Source organism: Chenopodium quinoa, unplaced genomic scaffold (assembly GCF_001683475.1).
Source record: "Chenopodium quinoa cultivar QQ74 unplaced genomic scaffold, ASM168347v1, whole genome shotgun sequence".
Taxonomy (NCBI): Eukaryota; Viridiplantae; Streptophyta; class Magnoliopsida; order Caryophyllales; family Amaranthaceae; genus Chenopodium; species Chenopodium quinoa.
This window is the reverse complement of record NW_018743878.1, coordinates 1,798,113-1,821,294: the sequence shown is the minus strand read 5'-3', so window position 1 is coordinate 1,821,294 and position 23,182 is coordinate 1,798,113. Positions and strand designations below refer to the sequence as shown.

Below are 23,182 nucleotides of genomic sequence, written 5' to 3'. Positions count from 1 at the left end.
AAGCTTAAGAAGGGGGCAGATCTTCAATAGTAGCAGCTGCCGCCTGGTCAGCACTCTTTTTGCTGGACTCGGCTTCAGCTGCATCCTTCTTCGATGCATCTCCCCCAAGCGGCACAAGCGCCACTACCGGCTCCTCCTCCTCCAACGCCTCGTCCTCAGCAGCCGCCAGGATCTCTTGATTATATCTATCAGAACACTGGCGGTACGTTTTTTCCCAGGAGGAAAAGTCGGCATTGGGGAAGAGGCGGCCCCAGGTCAGGCGCTGGATTTGAGCAGAGTCTTCCATCATCTCTCGGACCAGCTCCTTCTTTTCTTGCTCGGCCTTTGCCGAGAGCTCCTCAGTAAGACTCTTCTACTGGGTCACCAGGCGTTCCTTAACGTGCGCCAAGGATTTCTCCAAGGTGTCGTATGAGGACATTTTTTGGCGAAGAGGTCTCAGTTCGGCCTTGAGATTGTTGATGGTCGCCTCTAGCTCATTATTTTTCTTCTGGGCCGCCTCTAACTGAGCCCGGATAGCAGAAGTAGCCTGCGCCTGATAATAAAGAATATCAATTGTCAAAACCTCATTTTAGGCAATTTGAAACATTGCCTTATCACAGTCAGAGGCGGTCATAGCTTTTGCAGCCTTTACCTCTTTGTTCTTCCTGTCAAGCGGCTTGCGAAGGCCGTTCACTCGGAGCAGAGCCTAAGTAAAAGGGCACAGGCGTCAGTTTTCAAACAAAAAACAGGCGTCCTGGAACTTAAATAACCAAAAATATGCTAAGTATACCTCAGCAAGGACCCCTGCAATCCCGTCAAGGTCAAGGGTGCCAACACCCCTGACCGCCTCCCTCTCAGCTGGAGGGACGGCTTTGATCATAGACTTGGCCACCTCGACCAAGTCTGGCTCCTGAGGGCCGGCTGCATCAAGCATAAACAAACGGGTTAGACCTAGTAAAGAAGGGAGCAAGTCTAAAATTCACAAGGACAACTTCATACTTCTAGGTGGCCCGATTGGAGTTTTAGAAGGAGTGGACGGCTGTTTCTCAGTCGCCGCATGTTTCCTGGCAGAACCAGGAGAGCTCGCCACAGTCGTCCTCCGGGTCTTGGAGTCCGGCTGTTGGGAAGAAGAGGCTCTTGGAGTGCCCGTCTGAAAAAAAAAAAACACTCGGTCAGTATATGCATAAACCCAACTCCAAAAAGAGAGTGAAAGGTTCGGAGCTCACCAAGGGTGCCCCCTTGTTGGGGGAGTCGGTTGAGGATTGTTGCATGATGGAGGCTCGCAACATGGCCGCCGCAGTCTTGGAGGCGGTAATTTTGCTCATGGCGTCCGCTGCAAGAACAAATAGCAAAGTTAATAAAAAGTCATAACAGTAATGCATGGAAAAACAAAGTATTTGACAGGCCGGCTACCTCTTGAGCACCGAATGCTGAGGCCACAGGCGGCCTAAAAGTACTCGTCGTAGAGCCATTTGAAGCTCGGGACGCAGTGCAGGGATACTTGCTCTCGTACCCCTGAAGTAGAGTCGACCTTCGACTCTACTTTAAAGAGTCCTTTATCCAGGATCTCTTTCTTAGCCTTGGGGGGAACAGGCGGCATGCTGTGGCCGCCTGCAAGAAGAGGCGGATTCCTGTTCCACCTGTTGAAGCGCCTGTTCAGATCTGTGTCTGAACTTTCAATGATAAGGAAGGTGCTTCGCCAATCCTTCCACTTGTTTGCTTTACCTCTTGTCATGAGGTAGCCTCTGTGGCTCGTCAATTGATACCAGCCGGTACCGCCTGCCTTAGGGGTCCGGCTGAGGTAGTTCATGTGGGCGAAAGCCTCGAAGTTTGGCTCCATCCCGTCCAGTTCGCAACCCGGCCACATAGCCGAGTACGTTGACCCAGGAGTTTGGGGCTAACTGCCATAACCCCAACTCATACCCATCCAAGATCCGCTGAACAGCCGGATGTAGTGGGAAGCGCAGCCCAGCCTTGATGGCCGCCTCGTAGCAGCCAAAGCAGGCGCCATCATAACTAGTACCAGCCGCCCAGACGACTGTGTCCTCTGGATCCGGCACGAAAACTAAAAAGTCGGGGCCCATTGTGTGGTTCGCAATAAAGCTCCCCACTTTCTCTTGCATGGCCATGATCCGGCCCCGTGGGACAGTGCAGTAGTAGGGGGTATTCTGCTCTCGGTAAGAGGTGGATGGCTCCGCCCAATTGTCTCCCTTCTCAACTGCGTGAGAAAGTCTCGCCTCTTGTAGGCGGTTGTTTTTCTCTTCTGTGTCCAGAGAAGCATGACCAGAAGAGTTAGACTCGGATTCGTCCTCTGACGAGTCCGAAGAGGACGACTCCTCCCCTCTCCCAGAGGGGCCCGCCTCCTCTCCTTCAAAAGGAGCAGGAGAGAATGTAGACTTGTCAATTGTAAAATTGGAGGGGGTCACTTTAACTCCTCCCTCAGAACTGTCGGCTTTCAAGCCCCTTTGGTTCACTTCCACATCTGGCGCCTGATCAGATGTTTCACTAATCGGCACCCTGTGGGAGGAGCCGTCTGAGTTCGAAATCCTAGCAGTTCTTTTTGTTCTGGCCATCATGTTCTGCATAGACATAGAGACAGTCAGACTTTGTATAAAGGGCAAAGATGGGTCCGGAAAAGGGCAGGCGGCACTCCTAGTCCTAGATTCAGCCGTCCCCGGTGACCGGCTGATCACTAACCTAGGTCGTGTCGTGTGCTTCCGTGGTGCCATTTCAAAAAAGAATAAAATAAAGAAAAAATTAAGAGTAAGAGAACCGACGGTTACCTGAACGAGTGAAGTTGACGGAGTTCTGGAAATCTTGTGAAGTTGGCTTGTCAGAGCAGGCGGTAGGCAGAAAGGGTCCGAAATGTCAGAGCAAGTTCAGGGGTCCGAATGTTCTCTCTAAAAAGTTCTCAAATGTGAAAATGACTGAAGTCAACACCCCTTTATATAGGCGAAGTGAGAAGTCGAAGGGTCCCTTCCAATATTCAAAATTTGGGCGGGAGAATCTCTTGGCCTTTCGCCGAGTGACACCTGTAGCAGGCCGTCGCCTGTCACAGTGCGACACCTGTCACAGGTAACACGTGACCAGTCACGTGCCACCTGTGAGGGGCAAATGATTAGGGGATTTTGCTCCCACCAATCGGAATGCGCCACGTGGGCCAATCAGGTCCTGCCAAGTGTCCTCCAGTTGGAGCTGTCAGGGTTTGCCACGTGGCACACGTCTATTTGTCCACCCTGGACCTATTATGTCATGACACGTGGCATCCTCCATGCCTAATGGAGAAACCGGCCACCTAGGCCCAACTTTCGAGGGAAGCCCAATCAGCCCTAGGTTAACCTAAACCTAGGATTGGCATGTTTCCCAAGGTTATAAATACCTCCCTTAATCCTCATTAGGGGGGATTACGCACATTTAACACTCTCACCTAGAGAGACCCAATCACTTTTATTTCCGCATTAATTACTCCTTAATCAAGTACTAACTTGACCGTCGGAGGCGGATCTCCAATCATCCGGAGCATCCGTTTGTTTTGCAGGTACATGCGTCCGGTTCCAGTCTCGGAATTGTAACTCTCCCGCAGGACATCAGAAAACCCCGAAACAACTATTATACGCTCATTTTTTTTAACTTTATTCATTGTAATTTCTAAATTACCCTTGAATTTTCCACTTGCTTTATACTTTTCTCTACTTTTTCTCTCCAACTTTTGTCTTTAATTGTACTTTTCACATATTTTATGTACTTCATTCTTTTTTTTTCTAACTTTTGTCTCTTATTGTACCTTTCACTGTTTTTTTATTATTTATTTAATCTACTTTTGTCTCCTATTTTTTAAATTTCATGAAAAAACATAAACAGTAACTATGTATTAAGACGGAGGGACTAATATTTTGTTTGTTGCATAATTCATAATCGAATATGACTACGGAAACATACAGGTTGGGGGAACTATTTTAAAATATAAAAAAAAAAAAAAAAAATTGACAAGATTGTGATTTGGACGACATCTTCAATCATCCACAAAGTGCCCCAGAAACAGAAGAATATTCAATGTAGGTCGAATTTAATTTGATTATCACAAAAAAAAAAAAAAAAAAAAAAAAAAATTGAATCTCAGATTTTCAAGAAATACACCATAACAGATCAACAAACAGAAAGGGTGGAAAATCAGAGGTGAAAGAGGATGCCAAGCGTAGCGGTGAAGTTATACAGCGTTTTCTTCAAATTCTTGTTGAAACACCGCCTTCAGAATCGTTTCCAGAATACGGCGGATGATTCGGTAAATGGAAGATTAAACAAAGATTTTGGCGTCACAACTCGGCCTGATGAATCGGTTGTAGCAGCAAATCCAGTATTTACCGACGGTGTTGCGACCAAGGATATACATATTGATCCTTCTACCTCTCTTTCCGTCCGAATATTCCTTCCTGAGACGGCTCTTTCGTCGGAACCCAGGTCGAAAACTAGGGTTTTTAATAGAAGGGTTGATGCGATTGTGGAAGATTCTGGATCAAATTTACATCGGAGGAATAGTTTTGGACCGTCTTCTGTTGATCTGGGTAATGGGGATCATTCGTTGAGGAGGAGTAGTTATGGTAATGTGGGTGGTGGAAATGGGGGATATAGAGGTTATTTGCCGTCGATTGAGCATAGTAAGGGTGATAAGTTGAGGAAATTACCGGTGATGTTGCAGTTTCATGGGGGTGGTTTTGTTAGTGGGAGTAGTGATTCTGTTGCTAATGATTTCTTCTGTCGCCGGATTGCGAAGTATTGTGATGTTATTGTGTTGGCTGTTGGGTATAGGTTAGCGCCGGAGAATCGCTACCCGGCTGCTTTTGAGGATGGTTGGAAGGTGTTGAATTGGCTTGCTAAAACGGCAAATTTGGCAGAGTGTAGCAAATCATTGATCAGTAGAGGTGGGGGTGTCGTTGGCGGTGGAGGCACTGGTGGCAGCGGTGCTGCTGGTGGCGATACCAAGAAATCTGATGTTCTTCGGCAAACTGTTGCAGATACTTTTGGTGCATCAATGGTGGAGCCTTGGTTGGCTGCACACGCGGACCCTTCCAGGTTAGTTTCTTGTTGTATGTAATCCTTCTCTTACTTTGATCTGTTTTTAATCAACAATTACTATGATTGTTAGATTATGGGACTATCTCACACTTAGCTTGTCTGATGCATTGAGCTAATTATAGGATTTCAATTAGCTTCCTGATGATTGATTAGGTTGTCATTGTAGTTTACCTCTGTGTTGCAATCTCATAGGCATTCTAACTTATGTACACACCTTAGATAATGTACAAAGCTTAGTGATTGCTTGATTCCTCTCAAAGACGAGGATTTCTTCCATTACAATCATCAAAGTAATACAGGTCTTAAACCCTTTCGTTGTATATATATAGGATGTGTGCAGTACCCTCTAAACCCTGCTTATAACATATTTAGTAATTGTACAATTAAGATTATTTTTAAATCATGAAATAGGGTGCTGCAGGGGTCTTGATTTTCGACCAGACTTAGTCATTGGTAAAGCCTAAAGGTAATTGGCAATTTATTATTATGATCTTAAGTTTCACAAGGCATAAAACGTTGAAGTTTGCTTACCAGCAGAAGAAGCCTACACTTTCTTCCATATTCTTTACTTTAAGAATTTCTTCTAGATGACAGGGGTCTAGAGCCCTTCTGATGGACCCTACCCAAAAATATGGGTATGTTTCCTTTTTTTAGACCCTATGCTTCCGAGTAGAGTATGGTTCTAGGTGGCATCGAGTATTGTAAGGGTCCAGGTATAATGTTTTTTGACCCCAGCCCTACCGACCCAAACCCTACCCAGACCCATACGTAGACCGTGCAATATATATCAAATAAAGAAGTTTCAAAATTGAATAATAATCAGTCATGGTCTCATGTTTTAGTTTAAATTTTTTCACAAGCGGGTATTGGCCAGGAAAGAATGGGTGGCTCCCGGAAACTACCTAATTGCGATTGATACTCCAAGTTTATCTAGAATACCGCGGTATTCAGCAGCAACCTTACTGTCAGCAATGACATTACATACAATCGTACACTAATTAATAGACAATTAAAACTTGGGAAAAAAAAGTAGGTAAAGGACCCAAATTGGACCCCTGCTAGACCAATAGGGTTTGGGTAAGGGTTTTAAACTTTAGACCCTAAGGGTTCAGGTTGGGTATGGATATGGATGAAAAATTCCGGGTCTAGGTCCGGGTTATACTAGACCGTACTCATTGCCATCCCTTGCTACTACCTTACCGCTGTAGCCTGTAGGTGGCTGCAGGTCTTGTTTATCCCAATATTAAACCTGGTTCAATTGATACCCCTGCACCGGGGTTTTTGTTGTTGTTGCCTGCCTTGTTTTGCAGTTTTAGACTTCTTGCTGTTGCTGACGATTCTTTATTTCTGGTTTTATACCTTCAGTCCCTTGAGAGTTGAGACCCCTGATCTCATTGCTTATAACTTGCTTCACATATGACTTGAATCATCATTTGGTATAGGAAGGTTATGTTGGTCGTTGTCTTTATACTAGAGTTACTATTGGAAGCTGGCCGTATTATTTTTAGAGTGAAAAGGTGTACTGAAGTACCTTTCAACCCCTATGTGGCAATTAGCGAAATAGGATAAAGGTATAAATTTTCCCTGTAGAATAGAAAATTTATTGGGAACTTTTCGGCGTTATTTTATCTGTTGAAAATTCTTTTAGACCAATTCTTTAAGTGTCCAGACATCTCCAAACCCTTTCTAACTTGTATTGGAGTAACCATATCAAAATCTGATTTTTTTTTTATCTCTGCAGCTTCTACTCCTACTTCATCGTTGAGATACCTCAATCAGAACTTAAATTTATGTTTTTGTTCCTGCTTTTGCTGTGTACAGTTGGCAGCATATTGGCTTTTCCCCTTTGTATGGTCTTTTGGAAGGACGCCCTTGCCCTTCCTCTTGAACATTGCTCTTATCTTTTTTACCACAGTAGTTTTGGTCTGTATTTCAAAAGCAGACTATAAATAAGCTCCTCTTCTACTAATGGTGTATGAAATTCTTAATTTGAAGTCTGACCTCTGCTTTTATAGATTATTGGACCGTATACTGTTGAAGCTGTCTAATTTGTCCAAAAGCACAAGCAGCTTCTCACAAATCTCAAGCCCCTCACTGTCTAATTCAATTTTAATATTATCTTTTCCATGCATAAGTAAATCACGTGATTCCTTGATATCGAGGTTGTGTTTGGATAGATTTGGTAAGGCCTCGTTTGGGTGTTTTTTAAAGCTCACTGTCACCCTAAAGCTTTGATATCACTGACGCACCCCTAAACACCTCGTCTGGGACTACAGATACTGACTTAGAAGTTATTAGTGGGTTTATAAGGTCGCAACTGGAATGAAAGCCAGTTAGTTGGACTATTAATATAATTAGAGACAATCGCAGAGGATCAAGACATAAAAGAACAGTAACTAATGCTATGTTCTCGTCACCTAAAATAAGGTCTGGTCTTTTTTCTGATCTGATCTCTGAATATTTCACTGAAGTTTGACCATGCTTTTTACATTCATCTTGATGAGGGTATGACCATGCTGGTCACATTCCTCGGACTGAGTACATTTCAAATATACAATTTTTATAATTTTTAATACAGATCAAATAGGTATTCGACAAAATAAAAACAGAAATAAGTTCTGGTGAATTTTCTGGTCTAGTTTGATTTTGATCTAGTTTGATTTTTATAAGATTAGGGAATAATTATCTAGAATAAGGTGAAGAGAACATAGCTTAATTTGATATTCCTGTTAGATGCCTGTGGATAACTTAATTCTGCCTCAGGAGCTTAGACACAAGGTGGAGATGCCTTACTTTTGTAGGTCAGGTGCTCCTTTATTTTTTATAATATACTTTCCTTTTGTGATTCAAAATTCTAAAAGAGCCGCACATTATGTTAGTGAAAAAGAGGCCCATAGTGAATTAATGTATGGGTAAAAAATAATAGATAGCCAACATGTCCCATTGTTACATGAATCACTTCATTGTAATTTGGTGGGGGACCTACCTAACTTTATTTACAAAATTACAGTAAAAAGGAGTTGAACAGGCCCACCTGCCCTGTACTCCATAGTACTCTGTAGTTGCCTGAAAGAAAAAGAAGGGAAAGGATGAAGAGAAGTAGAGAACTAAATGAGGAGATCATTGAACTGAAGAGGCTAGATTGTTGACAGCATCCGGAGGTTATTACTACGGAAATTGCCTGTGATGGCTTGCTGTGAATTCTCACAAGTGACGATCATCAATTCGTATTGACTCACGAATTAAGTTCATACAAGATTGCAGCTGTAAGGGTCTTTAGGGTTGGAATTGTACTTATTGTAGCATAAAATGTAATCTAGTAAGGATTATTTCTCAAAGTTGAAATACAAAACTTGGGGTACATTGGCATGTGCCGTTCATGCCATATCCTTGTCATGTCATTTTAACTTCATGCATAATTCTAATATCTACCGTATATGTAGCTTTTTTTTCAAATGACTGCTTTATATAGAGATGATTTATAACTAAAATCTTATAAATTCAGAATAATAAATCTTTACTACACTTGTCAAAATCTGTTAAGTGCTCCATGAAAGTGGATCACATGTCTCATTCATTGGCTGCTACATTTTATGGTAATAACTGCCTTAATATCCTGGAAAAAAATAATATAGTATTTGCTACCTCTTCAACTGGATGGATTCCATTAAAAGTGGTTTGAAAATCTCAAGTTTATAAGTTTATTATGCTGCTAGGTAGATTTTATCTGTTTTGCACTTAATTGTCATAGTTGCAGTGATTGTTTTGAGTATATTTTGTATAAGGGGTCTGTTATGATACAATTAATAAATGCCTCTTATATCTGCAAATTGCTTTGCTATTGTTTCATTTACTCTAGCCCCGCTTAATTTGCTTTAGCATAGATGCTTGCCGTCAAGCGTCAACCATCAACCATAATGCTTTTAACCCTATACTTCCTCCGTTTCTTTTTAGTTGACACGTTTGTTTAGTCACATTTGCCAATGCACAATTTCAACCATTAATATCTTTAATTGGCAATAACCAAAAATTATAAAAAAAATTGATATTTTAAAAATATATATCGTGACGAATCTAACAAGATCCCACATGACTATATTTTTCATTTCGTATAAAGCACAAAACATGTCAAAGGGAAGTGAGTAAATAGTGCTAAAGTCAAAACGTGTCAACTAAAAAAAAAAAAAACAGAGGTAGTATATATGTTCATGGAGCAGAGCATGAGAAAAATAAATATGCTATCTGAAAAGGGTTCAATACATGCTGAATGACATTGTTTACTTTTTTTTTTTTTTTAGGAAGCATTCTCCAATTGTTTTTCCAGACATGCTGTTTTTGTAATTAAGAAATTCTCATTTCAGTGGTTTTCATTTCCGCGGTTCTTGATAGTGGTAATTATCTCTCTAGGATTTGTGTAGTGATGGCAGTTCTGGATGTATACCCCCTTCGTTCTTTTAAGATCTTTCCGTTTGCAATTTGCGTTGTTCCCATTGTATTATTTTGACCATTAATATCTCTAATCTCAAATTATAATAATTTAAAAATGTTAATATTATGAAAATACAAATTGAAACGAATATAGCAAGATGCTACGTGATAATATTGATTCTTGTTAATGACAATCAAGTTTGAGAACATGAATAGTGATAACAACTGTAGGAACAATCAGAGCCTTAATCCCAAAGATGAGGTTGCTTATATGAACCTTGTACTCGCTATCCATGATCCGCTCCATTCATTCCCTTATGTCCAATCATGTGCTCTTGCAAACCCAATTTTTTCACATCCTTCTCAACTCCTTCCATTCAAGTCACCTTTGGTTCTGCACTCTTGCTGTGACTTGATCTCTATTTTCCTTACTGGTTCGTCTTCTCCACCTGACGTTCCCAAACCAACGCAATTAGTTCTATCTTTTTAATATCCTTGATGTCCTCAACTACAAATTTCTTCTAAAGTTTGTATTGAAAGGTTGTTGGTTTCTTTTAGGTTTTGTTTAATTGATTAGATTGGTGTCAAATGTGCTAGAAGATTTATTTTTATTTTTTTATTTTCTCTTTCTGCATGTTTGGAAGAAAGACATTGCTAAGCTTGTCCTCTAGACTTGACGCCTATGTTGCTTAGACTTGAGTACTGGTCTTTCACATGGGTACGTGACCAATTATAATGCTATTTTGTGAATTTTTTCAGTAAATTTAGGATACTGAAGTATCCCACCCATGTCTGAGTGTTGGACCAGTGTTGAGGGTCTCCAACACTGGGTACTTTAGGTTTTAAGAGTAGTTCAAATCACATGGCGGCTGCCACTAACTTGCATATGAAAGTTCTTTAAACATATTGGCTAGATTTTTGGATTAAAGTGCGAGGATAATCTCAACCGAAGTTCTCATTTAAAAAATAAATTAATATACATATCATCGTTTTAGTTATAGTTGTACTTTAGCTGTTTATCTTGGCTTTATTTCTTGTACTTTATCTGCATTATCTCTAAATAATTTTTATAGAACGAAGTCTCATTTCTTTTTGGGAAAGGAGTGGGTATATATGTTTCTAAATTGATCATGCTGCAATTATTTATCTAACTTGAGGTTTATAGTACTGATACAAATACTTGTTCATCAGATGTGTTCTACTTGGTGTTAGTTGTGGGGCAAACATTTCGGACTATGTGGCTAGGAAAGCTGTTGAATCTGGGAAGCTGCTCGACCCTGTTAAGGTTGTAGCACAGGTGTTAATGTACCCATTCTTTATCGGCAGCGTCCCTACACATTCAGAGATAAAGTTGGCCAATTCATACTTCTATGATAAGCCTATGTGTGTGCTCGCATGGAAGCTCTTCCTGCCAGAAAATGAGTTCAGCTTAGACCACCCTGCCGCGAATCCTTTGATTCCAAATAGAGGACCTCCATTAAAACTTATGCCTCCGACACTGACTGTAGTGGCAGAACATGATTGGATGAGAGACCGGGCCATTGCCTACTCAGAGGAGTTGCGAAGAGTTAATGTGGATGCCCCGGTTCTGGAATACAAAGATGCAGTCCATGAATTTGCAACCCTTGACATGCTTCTGAAGACCCCTCAAGCCCAGGCTTGTGCTGAAGATATTGCCATCTGGGTTAAGAAGTACATCTCAATTCGTGGTCATGAATTCTCTTATTGAGTACCAAATTCATATGGACTTTTTAAGATTGCTGTCCATAGCTCTGTGCTTGTGCTCTCCTCGTACTCGTCCTTTTCCTTGTCCTTGTCCTTCGACGTCAAATCATAGAGTTGAAGCTGCTGTATCAGTCAGAATTGGCATCAAAGGGAAATTTTCTCTCTTACCATAGAGTCAATACTAGTCTATATGGTGTGGTATTTTTTTAATTTTATTTCATTTGTTTTTGGCTGTAATATAGGGCTTTGCGGTGTAGAATTTAGCTACTTGTAATTTGCACTTACCAACTGACGGTCACCAATTGGTGACGGTTTTGTGAAAAAATTCTCCTGCATTATGCTGTAATCATGTACGGATATGAAATGAAATCGTTACCTATGCTTCTTGATATTGAAATGATATTCTTTTGATGACACGCCTATATTTGAGCTTTTGAGTTTGGGGAGGAATTGATTATATAATCCACAATCCTTAAATAATTGCTCCATCTAGAGTTTATACTCGTTATTGTACACGTTTAATTGCTCCACATAAATGAGGCCTGAGATTGCGACATGTCATAAATTTAAAATCTCAAATGAGTGGCAATATAGAAGGCAAAGACGGGATATATTTTGGCCTTTTTCCGCCTGCTGAGTTTCTAAGCGTGATTCCTGAGCAAAGGCCATTGGCGTCAAAATTAAAAACTTTCCTTTTATCATGGACACATCAATTACAGTGGTCACTAGTAAACTCCCGGCGAAATACACCATTGTTGAATGTGACTCCGGCAACATCTATTTATAAAGTTGTAAATCAAGAGCAGTTCTGTGTAATTTAAATGTGCCATTCGTTGTTCTTATTTAACGGTAGAATTACTAAGAGTGTATCTTCATATGAATTTTATACTTTATTGTTCCGATGAGAATATGTTGTAATGGTTAGACCTCTCCCAATGGTGGGCAAAAATAATGCTTGCTCAATCTCTCTCTACCCACTTTCTCTCTCAACAAATCAGTTTTTGCCCATGAGCAACTCTTTTTCACAATTTCTCTCCCAATGGTGAGCAAAAATAATGTTTGCCCACCACTCTCTTTCTCTTACTTTTTCAATACCCCACCATTACTTTCTCTCTCCTACACAACACTTCTTTATTTATTAATTTCATTTATGTTTTACAATATTACTCCAAATAAATTAAAACTAGTCTAAATTTTTTTAACTAAATTTTTTTATTTGTGTCGTTTTTATCGGTAAAATATGTCGTTAGATTATGTACGTTAGATGAAATAATTTTAACAAAACGCTAAAATTTCGTAAATGTTATTATTTATTTTAAAAGCGGTACAGTACTAAAAACCGATTACATTGGGAACGTCATGCGTAATTAAACTTGACGAATAAAATAAACAAAACAATTAAAAAAATACACGACTGCGTACGGAAAAGTAGTTAGGCCATATTAGTTGGCCTTTTTTAAGTCGTGCTAATTTTTTCCTAATTAGTTGGCCCGTATTGTAACCAAATATGTTCGACTAAATCACTTTTCAGAGATACATGAATTTCTCTATCACGGAGGGAAGCTTTTCGTTGTGAGAAATGAGATAAAGTCAAAGTTGGTAGGTCGGCCTACGTTGAATTCAAACGGTGGCGTTGTAGACGTTGATGTTGTTGTTAAATGTTGTTGATTTTCTTCGTAGAAGCTTCTAAGAACTTCGGCTCGAGTGTAGTTGTGCCGCTTATCTTCAACAATCATGTTGTGCATAATGATACATGCTTTCATTATGTCACGTAGTATGTCCTCAACGTACGGCAGTGACGATTTTCGTAATATTGCAAATCGAGCTTGCAGGAACGCTAAATGCTCTTTCAACGTCCTTCCGAGCAGCAGCCTGGTGGTCAGCGAACAATTTATCCTTCTAAACTTGAGGGTGCGTGATACCTTGAATAAAAGTTGCCCACTTTGGATAAATGTCGTCGGTTAAGTAATATGCCATGTTGTATTCGTGGTTGTTAACCGTGAATTTTACCAGAGGAGCTCGTCCATGAAGAACCTTATCGAACACTGGGGAACGGTACGACACATTAAGATCATTACAAGATCATGGAATACCAAAAAATGAATGCCATATCCATAAATCTTGATCCGCAATGGCTTCCAGTATTAGCGTTGCTTTTTTATTTCTGCCGGCGTACTGCGCTTTCCAAGCCGTTGGACAATTCTTCCATTCCTAGTGCATGCAAATGTGCAATCAATGCTGCCAATCATCCCTGGAAAAGCACGCAATTCATTTTGAAGCAGTATTCGGGCCAAATCGGTAGTTGTAGGATTGCGTAGGTACTCGGTGCCGAACTGCTGAATGACCCCGGCATAAAAACGTTGAAGGGCAACTCAAGCGGTTGACTGACTGATTCAAACATATTCATCAACAGCGTCTGCAGCCAAGCCGTAGGCTAACATTCTTATTGCGGTTGTGCATTTTTGCAGAGGAGATAAGCCTAACCTTCCAGCTACATCCCTACGCTGCTGGAAGTAAACATCCCCTTCTACAACCTTGTTCATAATACGCTCAAACAGAGGTCGTTGCATCCGAAATCTTCTTCTGAATTGGTTGGTGTCGACACAGGGTTATCTGAAAAATAATCATTAAACAACCTAGCATGTCCCATTTCCCTATCTCTTTTGTTCGTATCCCCTCTATGTGTTTTCGTAGGGGATTGAGATTGTGTGTGGGGCATCAGGAAAGTTCACTAGTAGAATAAACTAAATTGGAAGCGGTTCAAACCCCCTAATTGGAAGCGATTTTGAACCGCTTCGGTTTGGGGGGCTTCCCATAGCAACTTTAAATGGGAAGCGATTCAAACCGCTTCCAATTTGAGGGAATGGGAAGTGGTTTGATGCCTGAACCGCTTCCCATTATAGCTCTAAAAAAAATAAAAAAATTTCACCAAAACCTTTCTTCAACCCAACGAACAGGGCATCCAGGCTAATAGAACGAAGGAAAATTGATAAAAATAAATAAAAATAAAACATAAGTATGAAAATATATACTACGTATTTCCATTAATAAGTTGTAATATTACATTTATAATTCGTCCAAAAAATTACATTTATAATTCAGAAAAAAAATTACATAAGTATGAAAATATATACTACGTATTTCCACCACCACGCATCTGTAATTCAGCCACCACCACGCATCTGAAGCCACCACCCATCTAACGCCACCAACGCATCTGACATAGAATTGAAACAAATCTCAACAAATTTACTCATTATGCAAAAAAATTGAAGCATAATTGAAACAAATTCATTAACCCATCAACTAATTTACGAACCCTAACCAAATTTCAACTCAATAATTGCAAATAAACCATAAATCGAACCGATTCAAGGCAATCAAACATAAAATTTGAGGATAAATTTTGAAAAAAAATTAAACTAGATCTGAATTCTTACTGAAATTGCGTTGTCGGTGTTGTTGTTGTTGGCGTGGCGTTGTTGCTCGGTGGGTTGCTCGCTTTTTCTCGGTGGGTTGCTCGTTGTTGTTCGGTGGTTGTTGCTCGCTGGTGCCCGGTGATGTTGCTCGGTGTTGCTGTGTTGATGGGGTGCAGTGGTTGTCGTGGCCAAAGGAGATGGAGAGAGGAGAAGGAGATGGAGAGAGAGGAGAGAGGAGAGAGGAGAGAGCAGAGAGCAGAGATAAGGGGATGGAGAGAGATGAAAGGCGTGAGAAATTAGGGGAATGAGGAGAGAGAAGATGAAGGCGTGAATTTATTATTGGTAGCCCGATTTTATTTGGAAAATGGGGAGCGGTTCATGTTTAAACCACTTCTAATTATAATATTTGGGAGCGGTTCACCCCGCTTCCCATTTGTATTTTTTTTTTAATTTTTTTTAAATTGGTTTTTTGGAAGCGGAATTCAATAACCGCTTCCAATTTATGGCTTCCAATTTAGTTTATTCTACTAGTGGTTGGGGGCAAGAATGAGAACAATGCATCAACGAGTTCATCATATTCTTCATTATTTGAAGAAGATGAACTTGAACTGGATGATGGTCTGGAATACATTTTGAATTATTAAAGATAGAAGTTTATGAGTTGATGTGTTTCTGGTTATGGAAAGGTTTCCTGCTCACTGTATATAAAGAAATGTGACAAATGAGTATGTGGTCACTAATATAATTGACCACACCAAGTAAAGGTATCAAATTTTCAGCCATGGATTAAGCATAATAGGTTATCAGAAAAAGCAACGACAGAAGTGACTTTACAAGGAGAGTAAATCAATCAAAAAAAGTGACTACTCACTGACATGATTAAAGTGACTACTCACTGACATGATTAAAGTGACTACTCCATGATATAAATGATGATAATAGAGAAGTGACTACTCAATGACATGATTAAAGATAGAAGTGATTACTCCATGACTAAAATGAAGCCAACTTGTAATTCAATATTGGAAAATCAGAATACAAGTTTACACACTACATTGTAATTCTACAAGGACATAAAACAAAAATACTGAAATAAAAGATTACAATATGCTTAATTAAACACACTTAAATAAACTACGCATAATTAAATACTTGACTAATACTAACTCAGACCAAGGACATGTTTATAAACCTCCTAATTTATTTAGCAGAATATTCTTGTACGCCTCTTCTTGAGGAGTGAGTGGCGTAGGCGAGTTCTTCAGAGTTTGTAGCATATCGAACATGGTTTTCATCTTCAGAATATCAAGTTCCTCTCTTTTCCTCAGCTCCTTTTCTTTCTCCATTTTAATCTTCTCTTCTTGAATTGTAGAGAACACCTTAATCCGTTCGCTAAGGTCAGAAGAACTGCTGTCCGTATCTACGGCTTTTCCTTTACGTTTGGTCTTTGATTCTTCACACCATCGGGCCGACGTAATCCTCCAGATGAAAAACCATCGGCAGGTGTATCATCACCTTCAACATCATCCCTCGACCTCTTATCACTACCACCACTTCCTTCCTCCTCTACATCACACACAACTTTTCTTTCCTCCTTTGACAAGGCCCATCTCAACTTTGGCCTCCATTTTGGATCTTGATTGAGCATTTGAACTGCGTGAGCTGAGGAAAAGTAAAATTGTGACCGGTGGCCAAATGAAACAACTTAGATGCACTTTTCACTCGATCAGCTTCGTTATACCCACTACCTCCCTCGGGAAGTCTACCCGCTTCATCATAACAATATATCCACTGTAGTGTGTCTGCTGCTAGCTTTCTCCAGTGCGATGACAAACTCTTCATAGGTCTAGGCGGAAGTACATTCGGTTTCTCCGCCTGTGCCCTTTGATAGGTAGCGTGGACATTGCGCCATAGGTCAGAAGCTTTCTGATTCGTACCTAAAATAGCGTCTTCCCTAATTTGTAAATACAACCCAATCAAAGCTTCATCTTCCGCAACAGACCAAACACGAGTCGCTCGTGCAACAACCTGGTTGGCTTGCATTCTAGGAGCTTGTGGAGGATATTGTGGCGTCTTCGGTACGTCTTCATCCTGACTATCATCGAATTGGTTGTTGCTACCAACATCAGTTACAGGCGTACGTGCTTCATTTTCATTGTTTTCGTAGGGGAATTGAGTAGCTGTCTCATGTTGTGGAGGTGGATGCAGAGACGTATTTCCCATTCTTTGCAAGAACATTTGAAACTCGAGATTAGTTATGAAATCATCACTAAAACCGGAAAATTGTTGACGAAAATTTGGGTTGTTTGGATCCATTGAAATAATCTGCATCACAGGAAAAAAAACATATAAATTAATAAAAAAAAATTAGTAATTAAACATATAAATTAAGCTAATATTTACAACTTTTTTTAATACCCATATTAGAATACATTTATTAAATTAACCTCACATTGACAACATATGAACAAAAATTAATCTACTTGCAACAATTGTAACTAAAAATTTAAACAACAATTTATAATGACCAAAAAAAATAAAAATCAGTTGAACATAATACCACAAACTTTATAAAAAAATACAGCAACCACGATAAAAAATTAAAGAGTTCAACAATCCAAAAAAAATAAAAAGTATCCAGTAATATAATTTGACATAATTAACTACTTAAAAATTAAATCAAACTCATATAAATTAACAAAAATATTGTAATTAAGCATTTACAAAACGAAAATAACATTACCCACAAAATTCCCAATACCATAATATTACATTAAATTCGAATTATTTAATATATGAACAAAACAACACCAATTTCCTAAATATAAATAAATAAATACTTGCAATACCTTAATACATTACCCAAAAAATTGCATATACCATAATACTACATTTTTAATTTTTTTAAAAAAAATGTAATTAACAATATTAATTACTAACTGAATTTAGCTAATAAAAAAATTAATTTACCTGAATTTTGGTTAAAGACAGCAACAATAACTATAATTTAGGAATAATAGGAAAATTAAAAAGCAAGAAGGATTTATGGTATTCATGAAATTATACTAAAATATAGTAAAATGCATGTCTATTTATAGAGAATTAAATTTTATGACCGTTGGTAATTTTTTTTTAAATAAATATTTATTTCAGAAATTAAATTACAAACAATATTACCGTTGCCAACAGCTAGAATTTTCCTATTGGCCAGCTTCCTGCACCTACCACGTGGCGCTCTAGGATTCGCCCTTGGTCTGCCACGTGTTAGGACACTTTTTTAATTTTTTTATTCAGACACCCCAGATTAAAACGCACCGTTTTGATCTTGCTTCTTCTTGCGTGCAACATCAAACGCACCATTTTAATGCCTTCTCCACCCAATTTTTTTATTTTAATCAGCTACATGTGGGGCCCACCAAATAACTATTCACATGAATTTCTGCCCAAGTCTTGAGCATTTTTACACATGCCCATGGGCAACTAATATTAAGCCCATTGTAACCCAATTTCTCACAAGCTTGCTCACCAAAATGCCCATGAGCAAAAATAATGCCCACCATTGTGGGTGCTCTAATAATATAATCGATCAGAATTTTAATAAAGTAAAATAAAAATATAATTGATGACATCATTTATAGTTTTGGAGGGATTTTTTTTAATGATAACATGACATGTGTTTAATTTTAGTATAGAATGATTTCAGCGGTTGCTATTTTAGTATTAGTTATAGATTTATCTTCTATTGAAAATTTATAATATATCAAAGAGCTAGAGAGATTAGAAAGAAAATATAGTATTAGTTGTAAAATAATTTATGAAATTTTTATTTTATATGTCCTCATAAGTCTACCCATCAATTTTAATTTTCCAATTTTAACCTTTTTTTAAGACCCGGAAAATTGCTATCATTTTGTAACACCCCTATATTCCTCTCTAAGAATACAGTAGAATAATACATATGAAATACTGTAGAGAGAAGCTTAGGCGTATCGCTACGTGATTACTTAAGGCTATATTCAAAAATTCTAACTTACTAAAATTAACAGTGGAAAATTCTCTAACATAATTATTAACTAAAATCAAACCATTATCATTGAGTGATCAACATGAATAAAGAAAATACTTAGAAAAATACTTTATTTACTACGTATATGAATCATGCACTACAAGAAAATTGTCTTTTTGTAGCGATTATTTCGTAACGATTTTACATTCGCTACAATGCACATATGTTTGTGAAATAGTAGTGGAATTCGTATTATTTTACAATCGATGTAGTAAACCCATATGAAACTAATACGAAAATAATAATAATATTAATTCACCATTTTTATGTACATTTATAAAATTATGGAAGAGCGTATCGTTTACAGTCGCCACTAAAACCCAAAAATCGATACAGAAAGCCTTTTTTACATTAGATTTTAAAATTTTGTTTGACAAAGTGAACATAAAATATGTCATATTGGATAAACATTTAATATTAAAGCTTGAGGTTGCATGTTCGAATCTTGTATAGATCATATGTTAAATGTTGTTTTCCGTATCGATTAATAAGGATAACCCTAGGGAAAGCGAAAAACACTATTAAAGGCTATGGGAACGACATATATTGTATCGAATAACCATCTGCGGGAATTTTTTTTTGTAGCAATTACAATAGATACGAAATGTTAAAATAATCGCTACGGAAAGGTATTTTTCTTGTAGTGATGAAGGAATTGTGTTCTCGACTCTAGTGCAATTACTAAGTATATTAATAATTCGTTTATTTGGGTCATCTTTATGTCTTGCTAGAGAACGCCATAGACTTTTGGGTTAGAAAGAAATAAACCCAAAGTCCCTCGAAACGGATCTTACAAGGTCACACATTAGGTTTGAATCAATAAAGAAACCCAAGGCATAAAGTGGGCCTTAGGGTGGCCGGCCAAGAGGGGGAATGAGATAAAGAACCTAACCTAATTAATCTAATGGGATTATATTATTTTAGGTACTCAAAACCGGTTTTCAAATCCAATAAAGTGTGGAAGGTTCTCCCGTATAACTAGCATTGGTGGAGTATTAATTCAAGTTGGTGGCTCGAAAATAGGATCACATTATGAGGCTCTTTATATTCTTTAGAGAAGAAAGCTGCAGAGAGTAAGGTCTTGTTTAGTTCAATTTATTTTTACTAATTTCAGAAAAAATAAGTTCAGTTCTGAAAAAATAAGTTCTAATCAGATCAGAAAAAATAAGTTCAGATCAAATTATCGTTTTATGTGTGATTTTTTATCGCTAAATATCTTTAATTTCATAATGAAAATAATTATGAAAATTACATTTTAATAAAATACACATTATTCTGAATGTAACAAGACCCTACTTGATGTATTTTTTCTTTATAGATTATTGTACACATACAGTTAAAGTTTGGTCAAATCACACAATCGGATCAGATCAGATTAGGCCAGGTTAGATCATACCACATAAGCAAAAATAATATGAACTAAACAAGCCCGAATTCATGCATCAAAGGTTAATTTTGAACTATTATGCGATCTTTTATTTGTATATGCATGAAATCCTATTTAGGTGTGTATGCATATAATTCGTGAAATTCCTCTTAAAGTACCTAAAATAACCCTACAAATCAATATTGTGATCCCCAATGCGCACATTGATTCCACACCTAAAATCACGATTCCTTACCAAATATGGCAAGCAGGACGAACCAAACTAAAATAGAAAGTATGGGTTAGCAAATAAACTAAGTACATTTAAATGCAAGATAAGTAACTCATTTTTATTAATTACACATGCTTTGTAAATTTCCAATACAAAATCCATGATTAAATTTATCCTTTCAAAATATAAAATTCTTTTCCAAACTCAATTATTCCAGCAGATCCAAATTCATTTATTCTAAAATCACAAGATTACAACATTGATTTCAATGTATTCAAAATCAATTCCTTTATTCCAGGTTTCCTCTCTAAGTGTACACCCCCAAGGTAGTATTTTTATATAGAAAGGCTATCTGATGAATTTTATTTATATACAATTTTTAGCACGTCATGCTAGTTTTATAGCTTTTCTTAATCTTTTTGGTCGTTTTTAGAGTCGTGTCTGCATAAGCTACCATTTATTTCTCTATTATGCTTCTTTTGTGTTTTCTTAATGTTTTAGGTGATTTCATAATCATTTGGATTCTTTAGAAGTATTTAAAGTTGATTATGATATTTGGATGGAAAGTTTGAGGATCGAGTTCGTTGATTGAAGGGATTTATGCTCTTGGATGTTGACTTTGAGGATTTTATACATGGGAAATGAAGATAGCATATCACAAGAGTCGTTATACACTTTTTGAAAATAAATTTGAGTTAGAAACGAAGTAAAACGATGGTTTACAAAGTAGTAAAACTGATCCATGTCCACTCTCGATCGAAATTGAAGTTTTATAGATCGGATTAGAGTGATTTAAGCTCCGTTGGAAACTAGACTTGAAAATCTTTCCAACTATTGGTTAATGCCCCAAGAAGCCTCCTAGGACACAAGTTGTGGCCGTTTCAATCCGAGTAACGCAATCAACAATGAAGTACACAACTGAAAGGCTAGCTTGATGACTGCCATTTCGTAGGGTAGATTTCTTCTTTACTTTATGCTCGTTTTTAGCCTTTTTAGTCTTGTTTTCATGAAATAATTCTTGCTTTGCATGCTTGTGTGTGAGTTTAGATAAATGCGTGCTTTTAGTTGTTTTCTTATCATTTTACGCATTTCTTAGTTAATCTCTCGCTTTTCATTTTGTTTGACTTGTTTTTTAGGTGTCTCGGGATTTTTCGAGGCTCAAATGTCAAGGAGGAAGCCTAACACGAGCTTTAAAAGTCAACGAAACTGAGTTCGAGAAGTTAGAGAGCAAGCAAACCAAGTTAAAAGTCAATGCAAGGTTGCTTGGCAAGCACCTTCACCTGCCCAAGCTACTCCTCGCATACTCCTCACTCAAGAGCCCTCGCAGCAGCCAGCACAAGGCCAGCCACAAGCCTCGCACCAAGCAGCCAAGCAGCAGCAATCCAGCGCATCAATAGTAGCAATATGGCACAGCAGTGGCTGCCGCGGCACGCCACATCCACCATGGTGCGACAATCACTGCCGTGGTGTAGCAGTTGCTACCGTGTTGCAACAAGGTTCATCGTGGTGCAGTGCCAGCTTTCGTGGCGCGGTAGTTCACATCTTGGGAGTGGGCGCGCAATCAAGGCAAATAAGGCCGAAATGAGGTAGTAAGTAGCCGCGGCCTTGGAGCGCTTTCACCGCGAGTGTGGACCTGCCGTCACGGGAGCAACCCTTGCCACCTTGTTTACAGACCCTGATTTCCGTGGGCGCGGCCTCAACTGACGCGGGCGCGCAGCCTTGTTGTGCGGGCACGCCACTGCGGGTTTTGATCCTATTTTATTCAACTTTTGTTGTTTTCTTCGGAAAACTATAAAAGGGGGTCAAGCCTCCTATTTTAAAGAACCTTTTTCCAAATTTCATTTTCTAGTTTTAGGAGAGCGTCTCTCTCTAGGTTTAGCTTTGGATTAGAGTAGTTTAGAGAAAGAAAGTGAGGATTTTTCAATGAGAGATTGAAGATGATGAAGATTTAAGAGTGGCAATTGCATTAGAAGCTTCAAATATCAATCAATAAGAAATTCTTACCTTCTCTTCTCTGTGAGTAATCTCTTTTGCTAAGGTTTTGGGGATGGTATTATTGAAGCTTGGGCATGTTCTAGTTGTAGAATTTGGTTTGATTATGATTAAAGTCTTTGTATGTTTGATAGTCTTCAATTTGCTTCCAAAATGCATGTTGTTTGTGAATTGAAGGTGACTTGATGCTTGATGATGCGATAGTGGACCTTGCTAGATACATTGTTGTCGATTATGCTTGATTATACCTTCTAGCATATGGTTCTAATAGCATAGAGGCTATGTTAGGAGAAACCAATTAACCCCGATAGGTGGCTAGATTGGACCTTAATTTGGCATTTATATATACATAGTTTGTGATCATTCAAATTTTATACCTATGCTTGCTTGAGTGAAGCTTATACGTACCCATCTCCTTAGCATTTTAGCTTTTATCTTTGTCTAGTCTAGCCTTCTAGTGTTAGTTATCTTTTCTTTCCCCTTTTTGGCCTAGCTTAGTTGTTGGTGGTGATTGTGGTGATTAGCCGTTCTCCGTGGATCGACCCTTGAATTTTTATTAGACTCTTATTTAGTGTTAGGTTTAGGTATTATAAATCTTTGTTTGATTGAAGTTGTTTTAAAATCCAATGACCTAAAATAATCCTTCATCAAAATGGCGCCGTTGCCGGGGAACGACTTCCATTATCGTGTCATTACCTTATTGAGTCTAGGCCTTTGTGTAAATTCATTTGGTTGTTTTCTTTTTGTTTTTGTTTTTGTTTGTTTATAACACTTGAGCTTTCTTGTTTGGTTGCTATTTGTTTATCTTCATTGAGTTATGAATCAATTTGTCCAAAATGAGATGTCTTGTTCTTCTTTGCCTCAATTTGAATACGAACCCTTTTGGGTTTATTTTAATAGGT

At 38.3% G+C, this 23,182-nt stretch overlaps 1 protein-coding gene and 1 long non-coding RNA gene across 2 annotated transcripts; one reads left to right on the top strand and one right to left on the bottom strand.

Moving 5' to 3' along the window:
* The first annotated feature begins 3,808 nt into the window (after positions 1-3,808).
* Positions 3,809-11,620, top strand: LOC110686570 (probable carboxylesterase 11). Its single transcript, XM_021863182.1, has 2 exons — positions 3,809-5,049; positions 10,672-11,620. Exons 1-2 carry the CDS (start codon positions 4,166-4,168, stop codon positions 11,207-11,209), a joined length of 1,422 nt encoding a protein of 473 aa, XP_021718874.1. The 5' UTR covers positions 3,809-4,165; the 3' UTR covers positions 11,210-11,620.
* A 2,598-nt stretch (positions 11,621-14,218) lies between these two features.
* LOC110686569 lies at positions 14,219-15,285 on the bottom strand. The gene is made up of 2 exons (XR_002504244.1): positions 14,646-15,285; positions 14,219-14,422 (listed from the first exon to the last, which is right to left on the bottom strand). It is a non-coding gene; the product is annotated as an uncharacterized LOC110686569 (long non-coding RNA).
* Between the last annotated feature and the right edge of the window lie 7,897 nt (positions 15,286-23,182).